This window comes from Pseudonaja textilis, chromosome 1 (assembly GCF_049901715.1).
Source record: "Pseudonaja textilis isolate UNSWEBS1 chromosome 1, rPseTex1.2, whole genome shotgun sequence".
Lineage (NCBI taxonomy): Eukaryota > Metazoa > Chordata > Lepidosauria > Squamata > Elapidae > Pseudonaja > Pseudonaja textilis.
The window spans coordinates 45,741,477-45,766,679 of NC_141990.1; the positions used below are offsets into that span (position 1 = coordinate 45,741,477).

Below are 25,203 nucleotides of genomic sequence, written 5' to 3' on the forward strand. Positions count from 1 at the left end.
ACCCTGTAACTTGTTACAAAACTCTGGCTGAGCAAATGAAAGCCAATTTGGTGTAGTGGAAAAGGCACCAGGATACTGTGAGTTCTAGTCCTGCCATAGGCACGACGCCAGCTAGGTGATTTTGGGTCAATCACTCTCTCTCAGCTCAGGAAGGAGTCAAGGTCAAAAGACTTCCAAAATCTTGTCAAGAAGTAGTTGCCAGGAATCAAGATTGACTTGAAGATACATACACAATTTCCTTTAGATGGGAACACCTTATATGTAAACTTCTTGGAAGATAGAAAAGATCCAGAATGTTGCTCCTTCCCTGATCTCGACAGCACACATAAAATCCAAGGGACTCATTTTGCTTGATGAAGAACACAGAAATATTAGCAGTCACTTTACAGAAATACAAACCTGTAACTGTAAATAAGCCTGTACTGAAATACCTGCAGGTGCTGCTCTTTTGCATAACTTCTGCTCGGTGGTATCCTGACAGCTTGCAGAATCCATCATTGCTGTATACAACTGGCCAATCCACTATCTGCGCATTACCCAGGACAAAATTTGTATCTGTTTGAAACAACAGTTCTGTTAGATAAAGAAGTTCCATGGCATATTGATTATACAATAGACTCTTCCTTGTTCTCTTATCTAGGTCAAATATTATCTGACACAAAAGAGTTAGAGAAACCTGGTAATCTTACATATGTTTCCCACCTTGGAGATTAAGAATAGTCTTTGGACTGAGAGACTTGCTTTCATTCCAGCAACTAATGGCTAAATTAGATACGGCATTAATTGCCTCACCACAATGTCTATGTATGTTTCTTTTTTAAAAGAACATTACAGTAACTGCAGAGAGTGGAGAAAGAGATTGATTCATCCCTTTCATTCCTATCTTGATCAGATTGCTATTTTGCACCTGCAGTTCTGAGGCTGTTTCAATTGTCCTTGTTGGAAACTGAACTGATAATGAATTAATATTTTGACATTATCACTGTGCTTTCACTTGTCTGGCATCATCTTTACTGCGAGAATTATTGATACGTAGTTCCAGGGGTGGGATTCAAAAATTTTAACAACCTGTTCTGTGGGCGTGGCTTAGGTGATGGGCGTGGCTTTGTGGTCATGTTATTGGCTGGGTGTGGCCAACTCAACATCACTCACATCGAGGCACGCATCTCCTTGCCTAGCCTCTCATGATTGTGGGGATGCTGCAACAGTTGTAAGTGTGAAAAATGGTCATAAGTCACTTTTTTCAGTGCCATTGTATCTTTGAATGGTCACTCCACACAAGCAAAGTACTAGCAAAGGAGGGAAAAAACCCTCCAGAGATGTTCCTGAGGCAGGAAGTCTAGTCCTGCCAAGAATGTAATAAGGGTTAATGGAGAGGCAGTTTCTGTAAGCAACACCAGAATGTTTCCTTCCTGCCTTCCTTACAGGATTAGGCCAGTAATTTCTTCTAACAATTGGTTCTCCAAACTGCTTAGAATGTTAACAACTGGTTCTAATAAATAGGTGTGAACTGGTAGAATCCCACCCCTGCATAGTTCTCCCCCACTTCATGGTGCTATGCAGGCACGTGCAGTGAGAAAACCTGAGACTGAGTAAACCATTCTGATATAGGCTAAAAGCCTATCCTAGGTTTAGCAGCCCATTGGCTCAAAGAGGGCATGCATCAAGAAAGTGACTTATACAGCATAGCTTTTCCTCAACAGCTGACTTTATAAACTGTTCCAGGAGATCCTGGGTTACTGTGGAAACCAAGAAGTGGTTCCTCAGTGGAAAGATTGGTAAATAATATTAATAAGAAGAATAGGAATAAGAAGAAATAAAATACACTTCTCTAGGTGGCCACAAAAAATCACTCTTCTCCTATAACCAACGATTTATAGGAAGCGTGGAATCAGAAATTATTTTATTTTCTACAAAATGAAATAAGGACCCACGAAGACATAAAATATCCCATGCCGCATGGCCAGCTGGATCTTCCTGCAAGAGCTTCTGTGCTCTTGGCCTAATTTGTAGGCTTAATATTTTGAAGTGTACCCATCTTCTTTTTTGTCTATTCACATAATTACTCATGACTGATTGCAGATGTGGGTATATCTTATTTTAAATGAATTAAAGGAGGCTGGGTAGCAGGTGTAGTGATATTATAAGTACAAATTTATCCAAGTCCATTTTTTGTAGGAAAATAATGGCAATATTAGAAAAAAGGAAGCATACAGAAAACTAGGATCTATAAAAGAAGGAACAATGAATTTACATATCATGATTTAATTCCTTAGTAATCATTTAATATAATTATTCATTACTTTATTGCAATATATTACAATATAATTTTGCATATGTGAAACAAGATACTTAACAATGATAATCATCACAGCATTTTTACCAGTTATTAATGAGTACTAGGATTAATATGAAAATACTATTTTTTTAAAAAAATCTTACATTTCTTGACCTTATAATGGATTTCTGATGTTTGTAAATCATTGACCTTAGAAAGTACAGTATATTTTCAATTTCTTTTTCCAAACTTAAACCACTGTATTCCCAGCCAATTTTGTCAAATAAATCTGAAGCCAAACTAGCAGATTGGCCACTTTTGAATCCAAGTTCTTTTCCAAATTTGGCATGAATTTATATTGCATAGTCAACCCTTTACGACTGGGATTTAGACTCAAAGTCTAGTGCTCTAAATCACCATTCAGAGAGTAGCAAAATTTGATGGCTATGGCAAGAGCATAGTGGCCTTATGTCAGCACCTGGTTTGTCTTGGATATGCAGATACTCATAAAATGAGAGACCACCTAACAACATCTGAAGTCCCAGCTGCACCTCTAAACCCAATTATAGTACAATTCTATTTCAATATTTGGCAGTCCATGTATTTGTTGCAAAATATTTGCAAGCACTGCCAGAAATTTTTATCCAAATGATGGCAAGAGTGTTAACAAAGCCATAATCACCATAAGAAGCAATGGTTAGCAATTGAGCTCAGCCTGTTACCTAATAGCACCCTGATGATTTGCCCTGTTCTATAGCTAGTCTGAAAAATCATGTGTTGGCAGCATGATCTTCTCAGGAAACAAAAGCAATATAATGTACATCAAGCATAACTAATATTAACCAGCAATGTCATTCTCAAGATATTATCTTGAATTTCAAAGTCATTGATAGAATGTAGCACATGATGTCACATTTTTTATGGTTACATCGTTTTCTGTCATTGAACCATTATATGCAACATACCAATGACAGCCTATAAATCATTACAGAATGTGTGTCTTCACACTATATTCTTTCATATATGCATATGAAGGGTTTCTGAAATGTTTCTTTATTCACAGGATCAAACGGGGGAGGGGGGAGGAAGCCCCTCTCAATGAAGACTACTGTTTTCTCCTCTTTTCCAAATATTTTAATAACTTAAGAAAATACTAGGCTGCATAAGTTCTTTTTCTTTTCTTTTTTCAGTGTTGTGATACCTAATAGATAGATATTGATCTCCACCAAAGCCCAAATAAGTATTCTTATATTTTGTTGCAAAGCTTAATTCCAACCAATAGCAATAATTAATGAAGATCAAACAGTCCTGAGATTTAAAAAAAATCTAAAGACAATTATATTAATTTGTGGAAAAGATGGGAAAGTCTTAACAAAGCAAGGCAATTGTTAGTTCTGGACAGAAATAAGCAAAGAAATACTTTACGTGTATTGTGATCTTTTATTATTTTAGCACAACACTAGAAGAGGATATGAAACTCTTCCCAAAGTCACCATTTCCCACAAATAAGATTTATAAAACCTGTTTTTGCTTTGGTTTGTTCACTGTTCAATGGTTAGGTGATAGCTTTGATGTGTTAAACTGTTTCCTAATATCACAAGGCTGATATTGCTTCCAGAAATTAATCAATACAAGCTCATCTATTTTCTTTTAAATAGTTACTGAATGTGCATACATTACTTGATAAATATAAACATTCAGAACTATCTTGGCTTGTGTGACAATTTATTATGTTTCAGTGGTAGTCAATATGTGCAGTATGCATGTCAGGAGTTATATTTGTAAATATATGCAACATCAAGATCCTTGCAATGCAACAGTTATTTTTGAGGTAGCATACAAATTGATATAACTACAGTAAATGACTGTATTGTTTTAAGAATACAAAAAGCTGCATTATGCTGCATCAAACTACTTATCTGAGTATTGTTGACAGTCTATGATTGGCAATGAGTTTTATATCAAGCAAAATGAGGATGTTCACAATATATTGAACCTAGGGTCATTGGTGTATCACTATAGAAGCCATTAATGTGTATTTGGCTGATAATTTGGTATCAGTTATCAACTCCCCAGGTGGGAGTTCCTGGCATCCCAACTCCTTGCAAGAATATCTCCTTGCCTGAAAGCTGCAAATGAGTTAGGGAAATAAACCAAGAAGGGGCGAAGGGGAGCAAAGTACAGCAATATCAGAAAAAACAGTTGTCTAAAGGGTGCTGTTTTTTTTTCTAGTAGATATATTTGGCTCTATAAACAGTTTTCCCCAAATACACTCAAGATGTCCCCGCCTCCCAACTTTATAGACAGTGAGAAAAAAAAGTTGCTGGGGATTTCTTTCAATCATTTTCAACCCTGATCACAAACCATGAGTGAAGAAAAAGCAGTCAAAGCTTCTTGAGCCTATAAATGCATCATACTATAGAGAAACTCTATACGGAATATTTAGCCAAGATCAGTAGGACTTAAATCTTAAAACCACTTAAATCTGCTAAAAAGTAGCTCTAAGACCAGCAATAATACTTTTCGTTTAATGAACTAAGGGTAGGCAAGCAACTTATAGCCTTCAGCCAAATCCCAAATGTTGCCTGCAAGAAGTTGGCTTGAGCCTCTGGCCAGTGACATGTTCCTCTCTCAAAGCCTATTTTGGATGAGAACAAGTCAAGAAGGAAAGGAAAAATCAGGATGAGAAAGAGGTAAATGAGTAGGAAACCAAGAAAGGGGAAGAGGACCACTGGTCACTTGAGCTCAGGGCTTTACCCACTATCAACATGCAGTTTGAATAGATTTATCAGGGAGATGTTTTTCAAATAGTCAACTACTACAGCAATCGTGTTCCATGCAGATAAAACATTTGAAAGCAAATGGCTTGTTAAGTATGTAGAGAGGCTTCCAAATAAAAAGAGCTGAGATTCTTTCCTAGGGGTGGCCTAACATGTTTATAATGACAAAGATGCACCATAAGCTTTTTATACAGTTCTGTGTTGCTATTTCTACATTTCATTTTTGGAAAAATAAAAATATTATTCATATGGAGTCAGATGAGTCATTATTGCTATCATCAGCAACAGAAAGTCACAAATCAGGGAAATTGGAACATTCAGGTTTATAAACTAAGAATACCCTTTTTTCCATGAAAAGTTTTTCTCATGCACGAAGCATGCAAACTTCAATCAAACACAATTTTAGTGATGTATATCCAGTGGTCAAATTCATTTACAACTGTTAGAAATAACTTTATGTACCCATCATTTATGTATGATGACACTATAACAGCAAGACATTATAACTTCACTCCTGCATTGTTATATCTCTTCACTTTTACTTAGTTTGTTGCAGCATTCTTCACTAACAGTAAAGTGTATTTCAAACAATTTCTCCCAAATTGTCTTCATGCAATCCAAATCCTATAAAACTCCTATTAGCTGCTTACATGGTTCCACTAATTTAGGCTGCAAGAACTGGAATACTAAAAAGGCAATACTACAGGTGGTCCTTGAGTTTACCAACAGCAGTTGAAAGCAGAATTTCCATCACTAAGTGATGCAGTCATAAAACACAATGCCATATAATCACATCATTTAGCAACAGGAATCCCAGCAGTCCCAGCTGATGTTGCTATCTGAATCACACCAATTGTTAGGCTAGGACCCACCCTGATCCAAGTCATTCACATATTGATCTCTCCCAGCCTCAAGCCTCAGTAAAATAAGAGATTGCCTCCTCTTCAATTCCCTGTCCACCTATCCCACCATCCATTTTCCCCATTTGACCGCCTTTACCATCTCTGCCAGTCCTGCATTCTTCTAGCCCTTCCATCCCTATCTTCTTCCTCCTCCTGCTGATGAAGCACACCTAATTGGCACACCCTTTGCAAAGCAGCTGTTGGTTGTACTAGGCCTTCTTTCGAATGATCAGCCTAGTCCAAATTGCATGCAGCTTTCTCATGAGTCTTTGGAAGACTTTGTCTTCCAAAACATCCAAGCAGTGGGAAGATTACAGGATATCTGTCTTAAGTATTTTTTGCAACTTCATTACTAATTTGGAGGTGGATAGGAGTTTTTTAATTAAGTGAACAACATTTAGCAAAATATTTTCTTGATAGTACTAAAAAGTTTATGGGAAGTATATGCACATGGTTGCAGAGTCCCCGTCTCGTTTGCTTGTAGTAACACTGCCCCGACTGCCACGTCACTCTCATCGGCTTGGATTACAAAAGGAGCATCCATGTACGGGTGCTTGAGTACTGGTTCAGCAGCAAACAGTCATTTCAGCTTCTCAAAAGCAGCTTGACATTCCATGGACCATTCCAGTGGTTTACTAGGCTTCGGTTTCACCTCCCCTTTGGTTTTAGGAGATTTGTGATAGGCATTGCAATCTTCACAAAAGCAGGGATAAATTGACGGTAAAAATTAGCAAATCCCAAGAAACTTTGAAGTTGCTTCCTGGTACGGGGAGGGGCACATTCCAAAATGGCATGAACTTTCCCCAGATCCATTTCTATGCCATCATGTGATATGTGATAGCCTAAATAGTCAATTTTTTCCTGGTGGAATTCACACTTGGACAACTTTGCATACAGCTCAGCAGCTCAAAGTTTTTCCAGAACTGACTGCATTAGTTTCACATGTTCATCACGAGTCTCTGTGTAGATAAGAATATCATCGAGATAAACCAGCACCCCTTTGTATAAATGTTCATGCAACACCTGATTGATCATTTGCATGAATATTGCAGGGGCCCCCTGTAGGCCAAATGGAAGAATGTTGAATTGGAAACAACCCATTGGGTAGTTAAAAGCAGTTTTCCATTCATCCCCTTCCTTAATTCGAACTCGGTAGTATGCTTCTCTCAGGTCGAGTTTCGTAAAAAAATTTCCCTTTGGCCAAGTCAACATTGGGGTTCCATTTCCATAGCCAAGGCAAACCCAGTATTAGTGGGCGCTCCATCCCAGGAGCCACAATAAAACACAAAGTCTCTCTATGCTTCCCCATCGTCATTTCTACTGGTTCCATTATGAAATATGCAGGGCCGCCCACAGCTACCAATCCATCCAGTTGGCAGAAGGCTATGGGCGTTTTTAAAGTCTTTAGCCTTAAGCCCATTTTCTCTACTACCTCCGAGCTGATCACGCACCTTGTGCACCCAGAGTCTAACAAGGCCAGCATATCCCCTTTGGCTCCCGACGTGGGTACCTTTAATCTCACTGGAATGGTCATAGGGCCCTTGTTGGGACTTACCAGTGAGTCGTCTTCTGATTCGAATTCACTCTTTTCAGAAGAGGTTGGAGTTCCCAGCTCCTCTCCTTTCGGAGAGGTGATCTCTATGACCTCCTCCACTTTAAGCGCCATTTCGCGAGGCTTTGCTGGGTTTTTTTCAGGTTTTCTTCCTCCTCCTGGTGCCCTCTTTGGCTCTAGCTTGGCATGGCAGTCTGCAGCTCAGACTTCCTTCCCACATCGGAAGCATACAGTATTGGGTTTTGCCGCCATTCCTCCCATTTGAGGTTTTAAGGCTTCTTGAGGGCTGGTGGGATAGGACTTGCTCCAACCAAGACCCTCCCAGCGTCTGTTTCAGGTCAGATCAATTTCCACCTCTGCTGCCAGCACGTACCACTGCTACAGCTCACTGGGGTCTCTTCTGGCAATACAGCTTTGATATACATCTTCATTCAACCCATCTTTAAAAGCTCGGGGCTCCCTGGGACCAGTCTTGAATATGACACGCCAGCTCTCTAAATTCCTGGGTGTAGTCGGCCACTGATCTCCGCCCCTGATTTATGGTCTTCACCCTAATTCTGGCCTTACGTTCAGCAAGTAGGTCTTCAAACCTGGCCCGCAGCATAGTCATGAACAGGTCATAATTCATCAGCTGAGGGGTATTATCATTATGCAAAGTCACCATCCACTTTGCAGCTGTTCCCTCCAGAGCCCTTGTAACACATCTAACTTTGGCTGCTTCTGAGGAAAAATCCCCTCCATATTCCTCCATATGGCTCCAGACTTGTGCCAGGAAGAATCCTAACTCCTTGGGATCCACCCCCATATTTTACTTCCAACGGAGGCACCTTTGGAGTTCTATGTCTTCTGGCAATTACTCCCCCTGCTGGGGGGCCCTGGGCTGCTGCTGCCTGTTGAGCTAGCCCAGGTTGATTTTGGGGGGGTGGCTGCTCTGATTCTTCTGTATGGGGCTGCCTCCCCCTCCTCTCCCTCATACCTTTGATCAGTTTGAGGTTCTCCGATTGCTTCATTCAGAAGATGCATGGCTTGAGTTAGTAAAAAATTCTTTCTTTCCTTCTCTTGCCATGGCTCCTCTCTTCCATGCCACGGGTAGTGGTCACTCCTGGAGGAGGCTTTTCCTCAGGATCCTTCCAGCCGACTCCCAGGGACCATTTGGTTTTTACAGCTGGTTTTTCGCAAAGACTTCATTCTGCTAACAAGTTGGTTTCCCCTGCCACCTCTAACAGCATGAAATCTTGTCCTCCAGTCGCTCCCAGGTCTTCTTGGTCGCTGGCTGGATTTGACATTGTGTTCAGACCGCCTTGGAAAATTTTTTATTAATTCTCCGAGTGGGCTGGTAACATGGAGATTCAGAATAATGTCAGCTGGTGCCCCATTCAAAATCCAAGAAAGAAATACTTACTCTTTTAATCAGAGAAAAGATATCTTTTACTGGAAATCAAGTGGTAGCAACAAAAGAATTCTGAATCTGAGAAAATGGGCATGTAAATCACATATACAAAGTAACGGCAACGTTCCCACCCCCAACAGTTCAATTTTCTCATCCAATTAAAAGTTGTGTATATCATCCTGTGGGCATCTCCAGGTGGTGATGAGGCCTCTGTCCATTGACGTTGACATATTTTGATAAAGAGTTGCAGCTGCGCATAGCATGGGATAGAAGTCTAAGCTACCCCCCCTCCGCTTATACAGTTCTGTTTTGTAACACCTCCAGCTCACTTCCCATAACCATATCCCCCCTCCTCCCCCCATTACTCATGACAGCCAAAAGGTACAAAGCAAAGGGAGAAAATCTTGAAGGCTGACACGCTAAGCAAGGCACTTATCTTAGGAAAGTAACAATAAAGAGGAAATATAATAGAAATCTCCATCTTGTGAACCATTTGGCCCATTTCTAGATCATTAGACCCTGCTTATTGTCACTCATGCCCTAATCATCTCCAGATTGGACTACTGCAACATGTTCTACATGGAGCTGCCCTTGAAAAGTATCTTCTACAGAATGCAACATTACTGACAATTATGCGCACTTCTAGAACAGCACATTTTACCTTCCTGTTCCACAATCTAGCTAGATAGAGAGATAGGACAGACTGACATACATAGACAGATAAAATGTCTAAAATCATGTGAAGTATAGTATGGAGAAAGTGATTATGAAGTTGTTATCTTTTTACTGCAATATTAAAACCATCATCATCTGGTGAGAAATGAAATGAAGCTTTTTCTCATAGTGTAGAGTTAAATTGGAAATTTAACGTTATGTGATATAGTGATGTCTGCTATCTTTAACAGCTATAAAATAGGAGTAGATACATTCATCATTCTCCCAAGGTCATAAATCACAGACATTCAAATTATCTCCAACTTTAGGAAACCCATTCTTTATGAAGTGATTTTTGAGGGGCTGCCATAGAGAGGAAGGGGTCAAGCTATTTTCTAAAGCACCTGTAGGCCAGACAAGGAACAATGGATGGAAACTGAAGAAGGAGAGATTTAACCTGGAAATAAGGAGAAACTTTCTGACAGTGAGAACAATCAACCAATGGAACAGCTTCCCCTCGGAAGTTGTGGGAGAGCCATCACTTGAGACTTTCAAGAAGAGATTGGACTGCCATTTGTCAGAAATAGTGTAGGGTCTCACGCTTGAACGGGGGGTTGGACTAGATCAGGGATCGCCAACCTTTTAGATCTCAGGGACCACTAACTGGTTATGTGGGTGTAGCCTAATTTGTAAGTGTGGCTTGGTGGTCATGTGACTGGCTGGGCATGGCTTGTATGAAAATATTATAAATATTTATATAAATATTGAATTTTTTTATTAAAAAATAGCAACTTTTACCCAAAATCAGGCAAAGCAGGCAGGCAGATTGAGTTGCTCACAGAATCACAGATTCATTCCGAAATCTATCTATCTGCCATTGGCTAGCTCAGTCTATCACATAAAATTTGCTTGCAAGCAAACTCACAAAATTAATTCACAACACACCATGCATGTAAATGAATTTTTTATTTTTTTAAAAAGAGCAACTTTTTCCCAAAATCAGGCAAAGCAGGCAGATTGAGCTGCTCACAGAATCATTCAATGATCTATCTGCCATCAGCTAGCTCAGTCTCTCAAATTTGTTTGCCGTGAGTCTGCAATGAATTTGCTTGCAAGCAAACCTTCAGTCCTAAGGGAGGTTCGGCTGTACTTAAAAGCAGAGCCGAAGATCTAAAGACTAGCTAGAAAGCAAGAAATCCAACCATTTCCTGCTTCCTAGCTAATCTAAATCTCCAGGCACAGCAGAACAGATGATGGTCGGAAAAAGGAAAAACAGAAATTTAGCAGGCAAGTTTACTGGGTAAGGAGTGAGTGGGCGGGGAGGGTTTCTGTGGGCCATGTGGGCGGTGCAGCCTTGTGTTTCTGCGAAGCCTGGATTAATTGCTTTGGGGAGGGTGCTCTGGGGGTGAGATTTCTCTGCGGCCCACCAAAATTTTCTCACAGCCCACCAGTGGGCCGCGGCCCACCAGTTGGTGACCACTGGACTAAATGACCTACAAAGTCCCTTCCAACTCTGATGATCTGTTATCTGATATACATTGGCTTAGAATCATGGAATTATAGGGCTGAAAGGGGCTTTAGAAGGCTTCTAGTCTAATCACCCACTCAAGACAATTCTTATACCCATCTGGTGAAATGGCTGTCCAATTTTTTCTTGAAAAGATTCTGGGAGGCAGAATTGTTGTGTCAGGAAATTTCTCCTCAGTTCCAGATTGGATCTCTCTTAAACAAGCTTCTGCCCATTGCTTCTTGTCCTACTCTCAGGAACTTTGGAGAATAAGTCAACCCTCGCCTCGCTGTGGCCGCCCCTCATGTACTAAAAGACAGCTATCATGGCATCCCTAATTCTTCTCTTTGTTAGGCTAGACATATCAAGTACCTTTAGCTATTCATCCAGACCCCTTATCAACTTTGTTGCTCTTCCCTGCATTCTTTTTAGGGCCTCAGCATCTTTTTCATATTGTGTAACTAGAACAAGTATGATGGTATTATCACTCCTTGTGATCTTGATGCTGTCCCTCTGTTAATGCAACAGTAGTCCATCAGGACACCTAGATCCCTCTCACAGTTACTACTGTTGAGCCAAGTACTGCCTATTCTGTACCTGTGTATTTGGTTATTCCTGGCTAAATGCAGGACTTTACTTTTGTCACCACTGAACTGCATCATGTTGGATGTGGCCCAATGCTCAAGCCTGCCATGGACCACCAAAGCCAACCACCAAGAGTTATTTTCTAGAGTTGTTTCCATCTTAGGTGCTGGGGGGGGTCAGACTATCTCCCAGGACTGTAGTCTTGGACATACTGAATACTCAGAAATCTCAAGGGCCTCCAAATTAACCCATCAGTGTTGTAAAGTAACATAAAAACATGGTAAGCAAAGAGGCCTGGAGATATGTCTCCCATAATAAGTCTTACTTGCTGAGGGAGTTCTTATAACCTACAAAAGCATCAAGGTTCCCTGAACTCCTTCCAAATCCACTATATTCAGAAATATATTAATTCGACCAAGAAAATCATTCTTATGTTATTCTAAAACTGGCAATTGAAAGCAAACACAAACCCTATAAGAGAATATGTCTTAGGAAGAGAAACAAGAGAAACATTTGTTTTACTAGGCGTAGATAGCTTCTGGCTAAAATAGTCGCTTAAAATCAACACCCGTGGCCTAACTAAAAGACCTTCAAGAAAAGCCAACACAATTTTTATTCTGATGCCCTTAAGATTTTACAAATCCCGCCCCCCAACTTCTCTATTACGGAATATGATCCTTTCTTTTTTTCTCCCTAGGTCAGCCTTGCTGAATCAAAAGACAAGGTGCACCACCCAGAATTGCTAGCTTTAACTTTATTGTAAGGCTTCATTACTGTAACAAAATCTTGAAAGTCTGGAAGTGCATCTCTCTCCTCTCACCTTTACAGTCCAAGAAAGCTGAATTGGGAATGATGCTAAAGAGCTGTACAGAACAGTATTAATAACCCTGTTAAAGTTACCAATATGTGCATGAAATCTGACCGAAGGAATCAAGAACTCCTACAATCTGCATGGCTTGCCCATTTTCTCTTATCAGATGAGAAATGAAGGCTGAGTGTTTGCAGAAATGATTTGAGATAGTCCTCAAATAGATAGGCCATCCCTGGATCACTGTGGCTATGTATCTGAGAGAAACAGCTGCATCCTCTATTTTCTTTGCAAAGCAGACAGTTTGATGGGGGAGAAATGATGGCAAGGAGGATTGATTCTCTCCTCCTAAATTGCTTCTCAGCGGGAAAACCGCAGCAGCGGAAACCATGATGATGTCCTTCTCTCTCTTACTCATACACACACCTCTTTACCAAGAAAGGTGTTGTCGAAGCCAGTCAGCTGTTGGGCATGAAAAACGGAAGGACCCAATAACAATGCACCTCCTGAATGTTGCTGTTTCAGGCTACCTCTAACCAAATTAAGAGTCCTTGAGTTTCCTGGAATTAAGAATATGGACTCATATCAATCCCAGAAGCACTAGATTTTATTGTTACAGTTCTTTCCTTTTCTATAGCAATAGACCCTGGTTCTTCCCTTGCTAGTCAATTGTTAATAGTGGGTTGGAGTCTGTTGTCAGGCCAGTCAAAAAATAGGCCAGCTCAACAAATAGTTTCACTACAAACACAACTCCTAATAGAACAGGTCAAGACCCAAAAATTAATCATATCCTGAGAACATTCAGAGTACGTTAGTAGATCCTTTATGCCTACTAAATCCAAAGAAGCACATTCTTGCTAAACAGCTTCCCTATCATGATAAAACTTGAAGCACAGCAAGCAGATTGGTCTTTCTGTTGCTGGTTCCATAGAGCTACTTTTCACCATCTGGCTCCAAGAACTTGTTTATTTATATATCCTGCTGCAGTCCAAATCAACTCTTGACGCTTATCTAACATAAATTATTTAAAACATTTGTAGTAAAATTTCAAAATTAAAAACAATTAAAATAAAACCAAGCCCCAAAGAGCGAATTAATCAGTAAGAAATGTGAAAAATAAAAGATGTCCAAATCTAAATAAAACACTCTGCAAAACAGCTAAAAACATAGCACTGCCTGCTACAGCTTTCTTTACTTGCCAAAAGTGAGAACTAAGAATATCTTCTTCCAAGATGATCTAATAGGTTCCTCATGGGAGCAGATGGTCCTGTCGGCCCTCAGGTGTCAAGCCGTAAAGGACTATAGAGGTGAAAGCCAGCATCTGACAGCCAGTAAAAAGCTTGTTGCATTGCTTTCCCAGAATTACATGCCAGTTAGTAAAAGGGTTCCTATATTCTGGATTATCTCACTGTAATTTCCAAATGGTCTTTAATGAAACCAAGCACATTGCAATAGACCAGAGGTCTCCAAACTTGGCAACTTTAAGACTTGAGAACTTCAATTCCCAGAATTCTATGCTGACTGGAGAATTCTGGGAGCTGAAGTCCACAACTCTTAGGGTTGCCAAGTTTGGGGACCTCTGTAATAGATCAACTGGGTGATAATGACAGCATCAGCTCACATTTCCTATACATGGCAGCTATTTCAATCCCATGGGCTGAAACAAACCCAGTGATCATGAGGCACAAGTAGATCAAAGGTGGGGAAGAAAAATATGATGTGATATGGAGGATGAAGAAACAGTGGAAACCTGGAGAGCTTAAAGGGTTTTGCCTTTCTGCTTCTCTTTCCTTCTTTTAATATCATGTATTGTAGACCATAACTAATGCTTTAGTAACTGAGAGAAATTGGAGTAGTGATAATAAATATCAAGTTGACAAAATCCCCTTGAAGTCTTTTCCCTTTATAGTATTGGTTAATGAGATCTGACACAGAAAACGGGGGAAGTGATAATTGAAATGGAGTTAACTTAAAAGAATTATATAAAGAGTCTTTTAAAAAATTAAATAAAGATAGGAATGAAAGATTTCATTTTAAAATGTGTTATGTGATTTTGCTGTTTCAAAGAAAATATGTTCAGAAAATACAATGTACATTGCTTTTCAGTCCTTTCCAACAAGGATAAAAGAGAATGTGCTTGGTAAAGCAGTATGGAAACAGATCCCTCTAGTGTTTGGTGTCAGGTGTCTGCATTATCAAGATACATGTTAAGCCTGCTGTGCTACATTATTAGAAAAATTGGATCAGAATAACAGAGTTGAAAGGGAGCTTTCAAGCAGGAGACCTTTTTTTTTTTAATTCTTTTTACTTTTTATTTATAAGTAAAGTTTCACTGAATTTACAAAAGCATACATTGCCATATAAGAGTAATCTGCAGCCTTCAGAAACAAATTAAGATATGATATGCAATCGATTCTTAAATACCATAATTTAAATTTGCTTTTATTTTTATTTTTTAAAGGGTGACAGTTGAAAAGTAAGGGTACCATGGAACAGTTGCATGCATAAATAAACTCTGGTTTTGAGGTCAGAATAAAACAAAGCCATTTCAGGACCCATATGAAAGAAATCCACAAGTCATCCAGGCACTTAAGCAAAGATTTTAATTAGTGTTGTATTCCACTAATTTCCAATTAGTTAATTTCCAATTAATGGACAAGTACTTATCAAAGAATGATCAGCAATTCTCTAAAGGTTTTTAAAAAAAGGCTATTCCTGTATATAAGCTTACCAATAGAAGAAATTGAGCTTTTCTTTTAAAAAAAGTCCCAGTGCTGATTTTGCCCAGGGAATAATACCCTGAAAAACAGTAGTGCTGTTATTTATTCATCTGAGTTCTTACCTATAAAGAACTTTTTCTGAAGCAATGCAAACAGTTGAGGCAGCAAATTTCATGGGGACATCCTCTTCTATATATTAGAAATAAAACTAAAACAGGATACTATGGCTACAGAACATGTATTTTGGTAGACATACCAGTCTCCTCAGTCACAGATGGTCAGGTTCTTGTTGACAGCTGGCACCATCAGGAGCTCTACACTTCTAGGTATAAACTGTATCCATTTTTTGCAACCAGAAAACATAGTTCATTTTCTTTCTAAGTGAAACGTTCAGCAATACCTTGTCAAAAATGATCCTGAATCTCCAAAATCTTATACATTTGGAGGAAAACCCACAGTGGCTCTCCTTGAACATCAATTTCCACATCTAAAAGCCAGTCTGAAGTAAGAAGGAATATAAAGCTTATTGGGAGATGGAGGGAATAAGTACAAAGGGGTTACTTATAAGGGAAATGGAAAACATTTTGAGGGGAGAGGGAGAATCTTAAAGCCCCAGAACATGGGCTAATGAAGCAAAATGCTTCCAAGGAGCCATTTCTCACCCCCACCCTGAAAGAATTAACCCCCCCAACCCCCATTCCAACCAACATTCTAATAATGATCAAGACAGCTATCTGCATTTTTAAAACATGCTTGTTGTTGTCAGGTCTAGTCTGGGCTTGAATGTGATCTGAATTCAATTTAACCATGCCCTTGAATGATAAAAGGAGAAGAAATGAAAGGGCTTTTAGTATATCCCTTGATTTAATTACTCCAAAATTTTATACAAGGTAATAGGTTCTGATTACCCAATCACATCATTTATTGGCACGTATCAAAAATAGTTAAAATTGATGATTCACAGGCAGAAATACAAAACTGATTAAGGAAATTGCTTTTATTGTGATTAGCGACTGAATGATAATCTATAAGTCTGTTGTCACAAACAACATTTCCTGTCTATATAATTTAGGGATTATCTTCCAGATATGTTGAAACTACAACTTTGAGAATTCTGTGGTCCCAAGTAACATGAAAGCATTCAGTCAGAGGACATAGGACTGATAATTATTTGCAAAATAATGTCTTCTTTTGAAACAACTTGGTCTGATGGTTAAGGTACTAGGCCAGGGGTGTCAAACTCGCAGCATCATGTTGTTGTCATGTGACATATTGCAACTTTTTTTCCTTTTGCTAAAATGGGTGGACGTGGCCAGCGTGTGACGCATCAGGCCCATGGGCCGCAAAGTGGACACCCCTGCACTAGGCTATAAACCTGGAGGCCTGAGTTCTAGTCCCACTTTAGGAATGAAAGCAAGCTGGGTGACTTCAGGCCTGGCTTTCAGTCAGCTCAAATTACCTCACAAGGTTGTTGTGAAAAAAATAGGAGAAAGAAATGTTAGGTATGTTTACCACCTTGAGTTATTTAAAAATAACAAAGATGGGATATAAATAAATAAATAAACAAACATTGGATGGAGTTACACTGTATGGTAGATGATGACCTAAGGATTTGTAAACCTCAATGGCTGGATTCATACTAAGTTTCATAGGGTTTATTTGAGCCAGACTAAAATTTGTGAACTGCTGGAAACCCTAGCTTCCCTGAATGCTAAAAATTATACTGGAATTTAGTTCATTCAGAAGTGAGTTGAACCTTGTTCATCAGAACTTCCAGACTAACAGTATAACAACTTTAAACATGAAAATTTAATACCAAAATTTTTTATAAGCTCTTGGTGCTAAGATGTAAGCCACTAACAATGACTTTAATGGAAAGAAGAATAGAAATGTTAGATGTAAAAGGCTGTGGTTTTTTTAAAAAAAATCAGACTGTCCTATAAATAGCTCAAGGTCACAAATAATCCATGTTTGGTTTTTTTTTGCATAACACAATTAAGTTAATTGCATAAATGCAGCACTCTTCTTATGGTTCTGCCCTTTGACTGCTTTCAAGATGTCAAGCAAACTAGATATATACACTAATAATAGGTACTTTGTGGTAAGAGCTTATTAAAGCATTTCTTTTATTTTTGCTATCAGTATGTGATCTAATTTGGTATAGCAAGTGAGTAGACAGCTTACCAATTATTTTTCTTTTGGACTAGCCTTTTACTCCAACTTTGCAATAAAAATTCAATTCCAATAACTATCACACCAATATTTTTTTAAAAAAACTATTATATTTAGGATAACTGCAGACCTCCAACTGTAAATATGAACTATTTTACTTATATTGCAATTAGTCAGTGATGTATGATATTTAGGAATCTACTGCAAAATGTCATTTGTATGTTGCGAATAAGTTAAATTGTTTAAGTCTATTGTTCTATGTAGAACAGAATATAGAATTGGAATTGGGTTGGAAGGGAGCTTGGAAGTCTAACCCCCTGACCATGGCAGGAGATTCTATATTATTTCAGATAAATGGCTGTACAGTCTCTTCAGTGTGGAATAGATGCTAGTTCCCAAATATATGGCTAACCTAACAATATTAATTCATGATTTACTTATCTATGGTTTTTAAATAAATCATAATTATCATGTTTATACATTGCAATCCTCCTTAATCCATTGTTTGCAAAATGTAACAGCTACGATCAAATACAGTATTTTACCATATGTTGAGCTCAAACAGGGCCTATACATAAAACTAACTTACAAAGAGGTCTGGTTATGGAGCCGAAGTCTAGTTACCTTATAAGCCCAGGAATAGATATTGAGGCCTGTGGTGAAAGAAGGAAATACTTTAGACAGTATTTCTGAACGTTGGCAGCTTGAAGATATATGGATTGGCTGAGGAATTCTGAGAGTAGAAGACCACTACAAGTTGCCAAGGTTGGGACACATTACTTTAGAAGACTACAATGATGACAGATGGATATTAAATCTTACGAAGATTTACCAAAGCCTTCCAAAACACACAATTGTTCCTCTCATGGAAAACCCAAATATATTTTTATGGAATATAAACATCAGTGCACTGACAACAATTCTCTGCAAGGACTGTCTTCTAATTAGGTAATTCATATATCTTGTAAAACTGTATTCATAAAATCACATTGTTACTTCACCTAATCCAAAATAAACCTTTAGCTGGGGCGGGGCGGGGAGGCGGTCCCCATCTCTTTTAAACTTCTGGCTTCCCTGTGTCAAATTCTGTTTTTTTAAAAACAGGTAAGTTCCTCATATGCTTTTGGACTCTTCACCTGAACTTTCAGACTACCTTTAGACCTTCAATTGTCAAAGGGCCTTTACTGGTATTTCCCAATCCTGACACTACCTTTTTAACCAGAAATACAGGAACTTTAACTCCACAGATCTGTTAAAGGAGAAGCAACATTGGCTCTCCAGATGGGAGGGCATCTTGGCACAGTTGCAAAAAAGCTATGGCTTCTTTGGGTAGTATCTGGGGAATATCAGCCCCATACAGCTGTCAGTATAATACATTAATCAATACCACTTAAACAAACCTACACAGCTTCAAATCTCTTTGAAATCTTGAAGCAAGTGTCCAATAAACTTACGGTCTAATCAGCCAAGAGAAGTGCTTATTTTAGGATGATTTCATTTTTTGTCTAAAAATATCTCAGAACTTTAGCAGAATAAAAGCTGCTCTTAATTCTCAGCCCACTGATTTAACTTTTCCCCACTGTGTAGAAAGTTCCACAGTGCAAGTAAAACCTTATAGTAGCAGTGCAAAATAATAGCAACAATATTTCAGTATTCCACAAGGATGGGTCCAGTTTAATCTCAAAATAATGGTAGAACAAGTCATTTACTTGGGATTTAACAATTCAGTGGTTTATTTATTTATTTGAAAATCAAGCTAATTTCCATATCTACCAGGTGGCTGTCTTGTGGCCATTTGTACAAGCTCTCACCATTTTTGGTCTGGTTTTTTACTCCCTGGGAACAAAAGCCCTCCCAGCCCAAATGCTGCTTTATTCTTCAAGCTGATTCATAGGCTTTTTAATATTAGTACAAGCACTCAAGCACTCAGGCAAAAGATTGCCTACAGTCCCTTGGCATATTAACATTTCTGCACAAAAATGTAGTAAATCTGGAATTAAGGTTTTTGAGACAAGGAGTCAAAAATCAAAGCTTGTGAGGGAGATTTTTATGATACCAATCAGTTCCCAGAGACTTAGCTGAAATACAAAAGAATCCAAAAATTTATCTTTTCGTAGATTTACATTTTAAGACTCTATGTCTAGGGTGGGGAGAGAGAACTATGCAGTCCTGCAATGCTGCAAACTCCACCCAGTTTCATCACTTTCTACTCTCATTGGATCTGACCTCACCAATCAGTGATTCCAGCTTCACTGCCATTGGATTGGTCCCTAGCTGATGGTTCCTCTTGTTTTTCCATTTGTTAGAAAAACATGTCCCACCCTAATTAATGCAGGCATTAGGAAGGCACTTTTTCCTCCTTTATATGTCAGCTTTTTACACTTACTGCAACCCAACAGGACAGACAGTAGACTTCAGAGGTTAATTAGGACTGCAGAAAAAACAATTACTACCAACCCGCCTTCAATCGGGGACCTGTATACTGCAGTAGTCGAAAAGAGGGTTGTGAAAATATTTACAGACCCTTCACATCCATAAACTGTTTCAACTCCTTCCCTCAAAATGACGCTATAGAGCACTGCACACCAGAACAACTAGTCACAAGAAGAGTTTTTTCCCTGAAAGCCATCACTCTGCTATACAAGTAATTCCCTCAACACTGATCAACTATTACAAAGTCTGCACTACAATTACTGTTAATCTTCTCATCACTCCTTATCACCCACCCCCTCCCACTTGTGATTGTATGACTGTAACTTTGTCGCTTGTACCCTTACTATTTATATTGACTGTTTCCTAGTATGATTTGATTGCTTCTTGTACCCTATTACTATCATTAAGTGTTGTACCATTAAGTGTTGTACATTCTTGATGAATGTATCTTTTCTTTTATGTATACTGAGAGTATTTGCATCAAGACAAATTCCTTGTGTGTCCAACCACACTTGGCCAATAATGAATTCTATTCTATTCTACACTCTGATTGGGAATGATCAATGTTATCTTGTTCAAAGTTGCATTCTTACTGGAATAATCTGATGAAAGTCAAGTTACATGTCAGTGGGCAAAAAGGTCTGTGGAGATTCTCAGTCATCCAGGTCATGATTGCGCCAAAAATGCTTTTTCAAAAGAAAATTGGACTTTTTTGTTTTGCCCTAAGGAGGTTTTGCTTTTCATCCAAGAAACTTCTTAGTTCTGACTGAAGAAGCTTCTTGGATGAGAAGTGAAATGTCTTCAAGGAAAACCAAGGAAGTCCAGTTGCTTTTTGAAAAAACACCTTTAGGATAGTGGGCAAAAATGAACAGAACCCAAATTCAGAGCCAGTATTGGGTTGGACCATCACCTTTCTCTCTCTTCCCACAATATCCTTCTTCCTTCGCACTCCTTCCTCCTTCCTCATACAAACAGAAGGAAAGGCAGAATGTTCTTTCCATAGATCAAATTACTACAAAGAGTCTTGGGAATCTGGAAGTTCTCTACTGCCCATGAATTGCCAGTGAATGGTGTTCCCTCAACTAGAGATTTTATGAGGCTTTCCTTAAAAAAAGCTTTTGAAGTGGGGAAAATAGGTAGGTTGTTTGCTTTCATTCATCTTATGCTAATCAGAACTCAGGTGAACAGAACCATTGTTTTACCTCAGAGGAACCACAACATTCCCTATTTCCAAGTAAAGACTATTTCACCATCAATTAAACAAGTTCCAGCTTTTCAACCTTCCTTCCTTGCCTCTTGTCCTACTGGAAAATATCAAAGTATTTCAGAGAAATGGCTGTCTAGCCTTACCAACTGTCATCATAGTTTCCACTCTTTGTTTAGAAGGACTTACAGTTACGGCCAAGAAATTAATGACCTGAGGATGCCATAAAAGAAATCTAAGATCGATATGGAATGCTTATATAATGGGTTATTAGATGAAGACTCTATAGCCCATAAGTTGGATGTTATCCAAATGTTCTCCCATCCAAGTCCTCATTCTCATCTATCTCTTTTCCACTGACCCAATCCCCTAAATAAAGAAAAATGGACACTTTGCTTACATGCATATCACAAATATTCAGTGCACAATAACAATATTCATAAGTTAATCAGCCCAGTTAAAATTTCAAAACTTATCTGATCATCTAATAAAAATAATTTTAATGCAAGGACCTTTGGATTAAAGATTCTGCAGCAGGGCCAATGATGATACTCCTTAAGTGATGGAAATGTGAGAATACTGAAACAGGCTGTACTTTAATGACTCCTGGTGATCTTATATATTAATTGGGGGCTTATTTTCGATATGTGGAGTCTTAGGGACTTAAAAGGGTACAACCCAAACATAAGGAGGAGATAGTATCAGTTGGCTTGGGGGAATGCAACTATTTTCAGAACTACAGAACAGCTACAGTGAATAAATCCTAAACTGGGGTGGAGCGAAATTGAACAAAATTGCAAAAATAAGTATATCAGACTGCCGGGAGAAAAAATTAAATGGAATAAAGCCTTCTAGATTAAAGAACTCCAGAATCCACTCAAGAATTTTGTGGCAGCCATTGAAGAAGTTGATTAAGGGCAATAGCTTTCCAGCCAGCCTTTTATTGGAAAAGGAAATTAGAAAAATAGCCATGCCAATTTCTACTAAGAGCTTTCTTCAAAATAGCATTTTAATGACAATATTATTCAAACACCAAAGACAGCCACTAGGTTGTTCCTTTTAAAATAGTTGGCACTAGCTAAATGGTATGTCCATCTAACAACAATGAAATCAACTGAAGAAATATAACATACTTGCCAATGTTGGGTTAATGACTAATTCTATTTCCCCTCTGCTATCATATGAAAACTTTCACTTGAGAAGATGATTGTAGAGACTAATACTGTGAATTTTAAAAGAACATGGAATTGCTAACATTATTGGTTATGGTTTGTGTGCAGAAAAATCAAATCTATTTCTTCACAAAGTAACTTCTTTTAAAATTATGGCAAAGCAATTCTGGAAGTTATTAAAGTAGTACATCTGCTTGATTACCCCACTGTTAAATATTTTCCAGCAAATTCAGAAGCAGTCGGCCTTCTTACATAGAGCCCAGCCTTGACTCTGTTTCATGGCTAATACCTGAGCCAAGAATCCCAATTCATTCATATACCAGCAATTAATCAGACAGGAAGGAAGGAACCTAGTTCATGTTTAGGCTGAGGGCTACAATACCTTTAAAAATTGATGGAAGAAAATGTTGAACAGCTTATCATTCAGGATTGGAAGAAGCTTTTTATACATATTATATGATAAAAGTACAGTACAGCATTTTTATCCTCCTCTTCCCACTTTCCATCCAGTTCTGAAAGCTGTTTAAGACACTATAGTACAATTGCAATAAAGTATTGATGTGGGAGGGGAAGTGAGAAATTGGAAATAAACCATCTTAATTAACAGCCTTTTAAAGCAGACCTATGCAGAGAGATAGCCACACCTAACTGTAGCAGTCAAGCTGAGAACTGATTTGCTCGGTGTTTTTAAACTAGGGTTCAATAGATGAAGCATTGTAGACCATCCTCTATGACACATAAATGAGAGGGAGGAAATGTATTCCCAAATCAGATTTTTTAAAAATCATTCCAATCTTTCATCTTCTAGTTCTGCTTCCAAAGATTTAAAATGCAGTGGTTATTTGGTGTTGTATAATTAAATGTGTTTTTTTAAACTATGTTTTAACATCTCTAGATGCTAACTTAATCAAATGTCAACAATTCTTTTGGCCAAAGCTATCTAATTTCTTTTTATAGAGCCCACCTGAAGTGTCTGAATAGTATCACATCTTCAAAATAACATCAACACCACCACCCCAACAAATAAATATGACTTTTAACATGGTCCAGATTTAGAGAATTTCATTTGAAATCTGCAAGTCCCACCATGCACAAGAATGGATACTTAGGAAATAAAGATAGAAAAGGGAAGGCAGGCCAGTAAGATATTAACATAAGTCCATCAAGATTAGACATGCTTGGTATTCAGCTTCAAGAGTATTCCAAGATGCTCTTACACTGCAGAAGTGTTTAAATGACATAAAACAAATCAAGAAATCAGTGGTTATACTGAATCAATGGGGTGGGAGGAGAAATAGAACATCACCAGATCGTTTTCAGTCCTGCACTTTTTAATGAATTTGTTTTTAGCTATGATTCTGGAGAGCATTCCGGATAGTTTCCGTCTGTAAGAGATGTGAAGTCTGAAAGGAAGACCTGAAAGAAGGTCTCCCCATCCTCGACACCTCCCCTCCCCTCGCTTTCCTCTTCTTCTCCGAGGATCTCACCACAGCCTCTGCAAAGACTTCCCAGGTCTGCATAGCGCCAAAATCTCGGCGCTAAGGGAGGGGGAAGCCCTTGAGAAATCGGGTTGGGGGAAAGTGAAAAGGCTCGGGCAACGGCAAGAGGTCCCCGCGGGGAAAAAAAAAGCGGGGGGGCGCCAAGAGCCCGTTGCAACCAGTCTGTGTGCGTAGCCCTCCCAACGCTTGCTCCGGGGCACAAAACCCGATCCGGGTGGTTTTGGTTTCCAACCCGACCCGGAGCAAGAAGCCTGCCCAAAAGGCACCTGCAAGCCTCTCCTGTCCTCGGTTCAGCTACGTTTCGCGGGTTTTTCCCCTCCCAGGCATTTCGGGCACTTTCTTCTGCAGGACTTTTGAGGCGATGCCTGGCTGGGGGAAGCTTTCTCAGCCAAAGGCAGCATCACTTCAGCCCAAAGCTCGCCGCGTCCCCACCCCGTTCGGAGCCAGCCTGGCCCAGCCTCTTTCTCCCCCTCCCCCCCAAAAAAAACCGCCCGGAGGAGCCCATGAGTGCAGCCCCGCATTGGAGAATTCCCCCCTCCCCAGTTTCGGGTTTCGCTCTGCGGGTCCTTGCTTCCCCACCCCACCCCGCCGAGCCGCCCTTGCACCCCCCCGGCTGGCTTCCTCCTTACCGTTGGACCTCCGCACGATATTCTCCAGGAAGGTGTTCTGTGGAGCCACCAGCCCTCTCCTTCCCCCAGCCATAGTCAAGCGCGCTGGCTAACCGGGGTCGGCGAAGCTAAGCGCAGCCTCTCCACTCTTCTTCCCGCTCAGCGCTCCTCATGGTCCCCACCGGGAAAGGCGGGCGGCTTTGCAGCATCAGCTCCTCTTGCTCGCCCAGCAGTCAGCAACCCTCCCTTGCGCTGCATTCTTTGCCGCTCCGCGCCACCGGGCCTGGACCTGTCCGGCAGCGCCCTCTGCTGTTCCGCGCCCTCCTCACCGAATATGCTTTGCGCTGGACCAGAGCGGCCGGTGGGGTTCTGTGGACCTTCGTAAAACCTGTGGGCTACAGCGCCTTCCTTTGGATCTCTCCGCCTTGTTTCGCCCGCCGAAATCCAAAGCGCCCGGGATTGCGGGAGGAGAGTGGAAACGTGGCTTCCCCACTGCTGCACTTCCAGGATGATCTTGGTGCTCAGCACGCATTGGTACCCTGTGTTTACTTCCCTCCTCAAGAATAGTTGAACTTCCTGCCGCTATCCCTTTGATTTGGACAGGGGTTGCTTCAAGGCATAATTGCTCGCGTGCGAATTAATTAAAATAGCCTGGAACGTGTGGTTTCTTCTCCAAATCCCTCCATCCTCGCTTCTGCAGATCGTGTAATGTTGCAAATGTGCGAGGAACATTAGGACTCAATTAGTTCACTTCTACAACCAAGGGGGGTATATTTAAAGTTATCTGGGCAAAGATCCATTCTTTGAACTACCGCAGATTCCAAAGGGACAAAAGTCTACATGCCATCATTCCCCATGAAAGGGAAAATCAAATACATTGCTAGCATCCCATTGCTAATCCACATGTTGGGTGTTAGTCTTCACTACAATAAGCAAAGG

General features: G+C 39.7%; 1 protein-coding gene across 1 annotated transcript in view; it reads right to left on the bottom strand.

Moving 5' to 3' along the window:
• The window catches only part of KCNH1 (potassium voltage-gated channel subfamily H member 1), a 136,809-nt gene extending 112,356 nt beyond the window's left edge, over positions 1 to 24,453 (bottom strand). The window contains exons 1-2 of the mRNA XM_026695383.2: positions 24,286 to 24,453; positions 432 to 555 (exon numbers count right to left, since the gene is read on the bottom strand). Of these exons, the coding sequence (XP_026551168.2) occupies positions 432 to 555; positions 24,286 to 24,358 (197 nt within the window). The 5' untranslated portion in view covers positions 24,359 to 24,453. The remainder of the gene's footprint in view (positions 1 to 431; positions 556 to 24,285) is intronic.
• Positions 24,454 to 25,203: the final 750 nt, after the last annotated feature.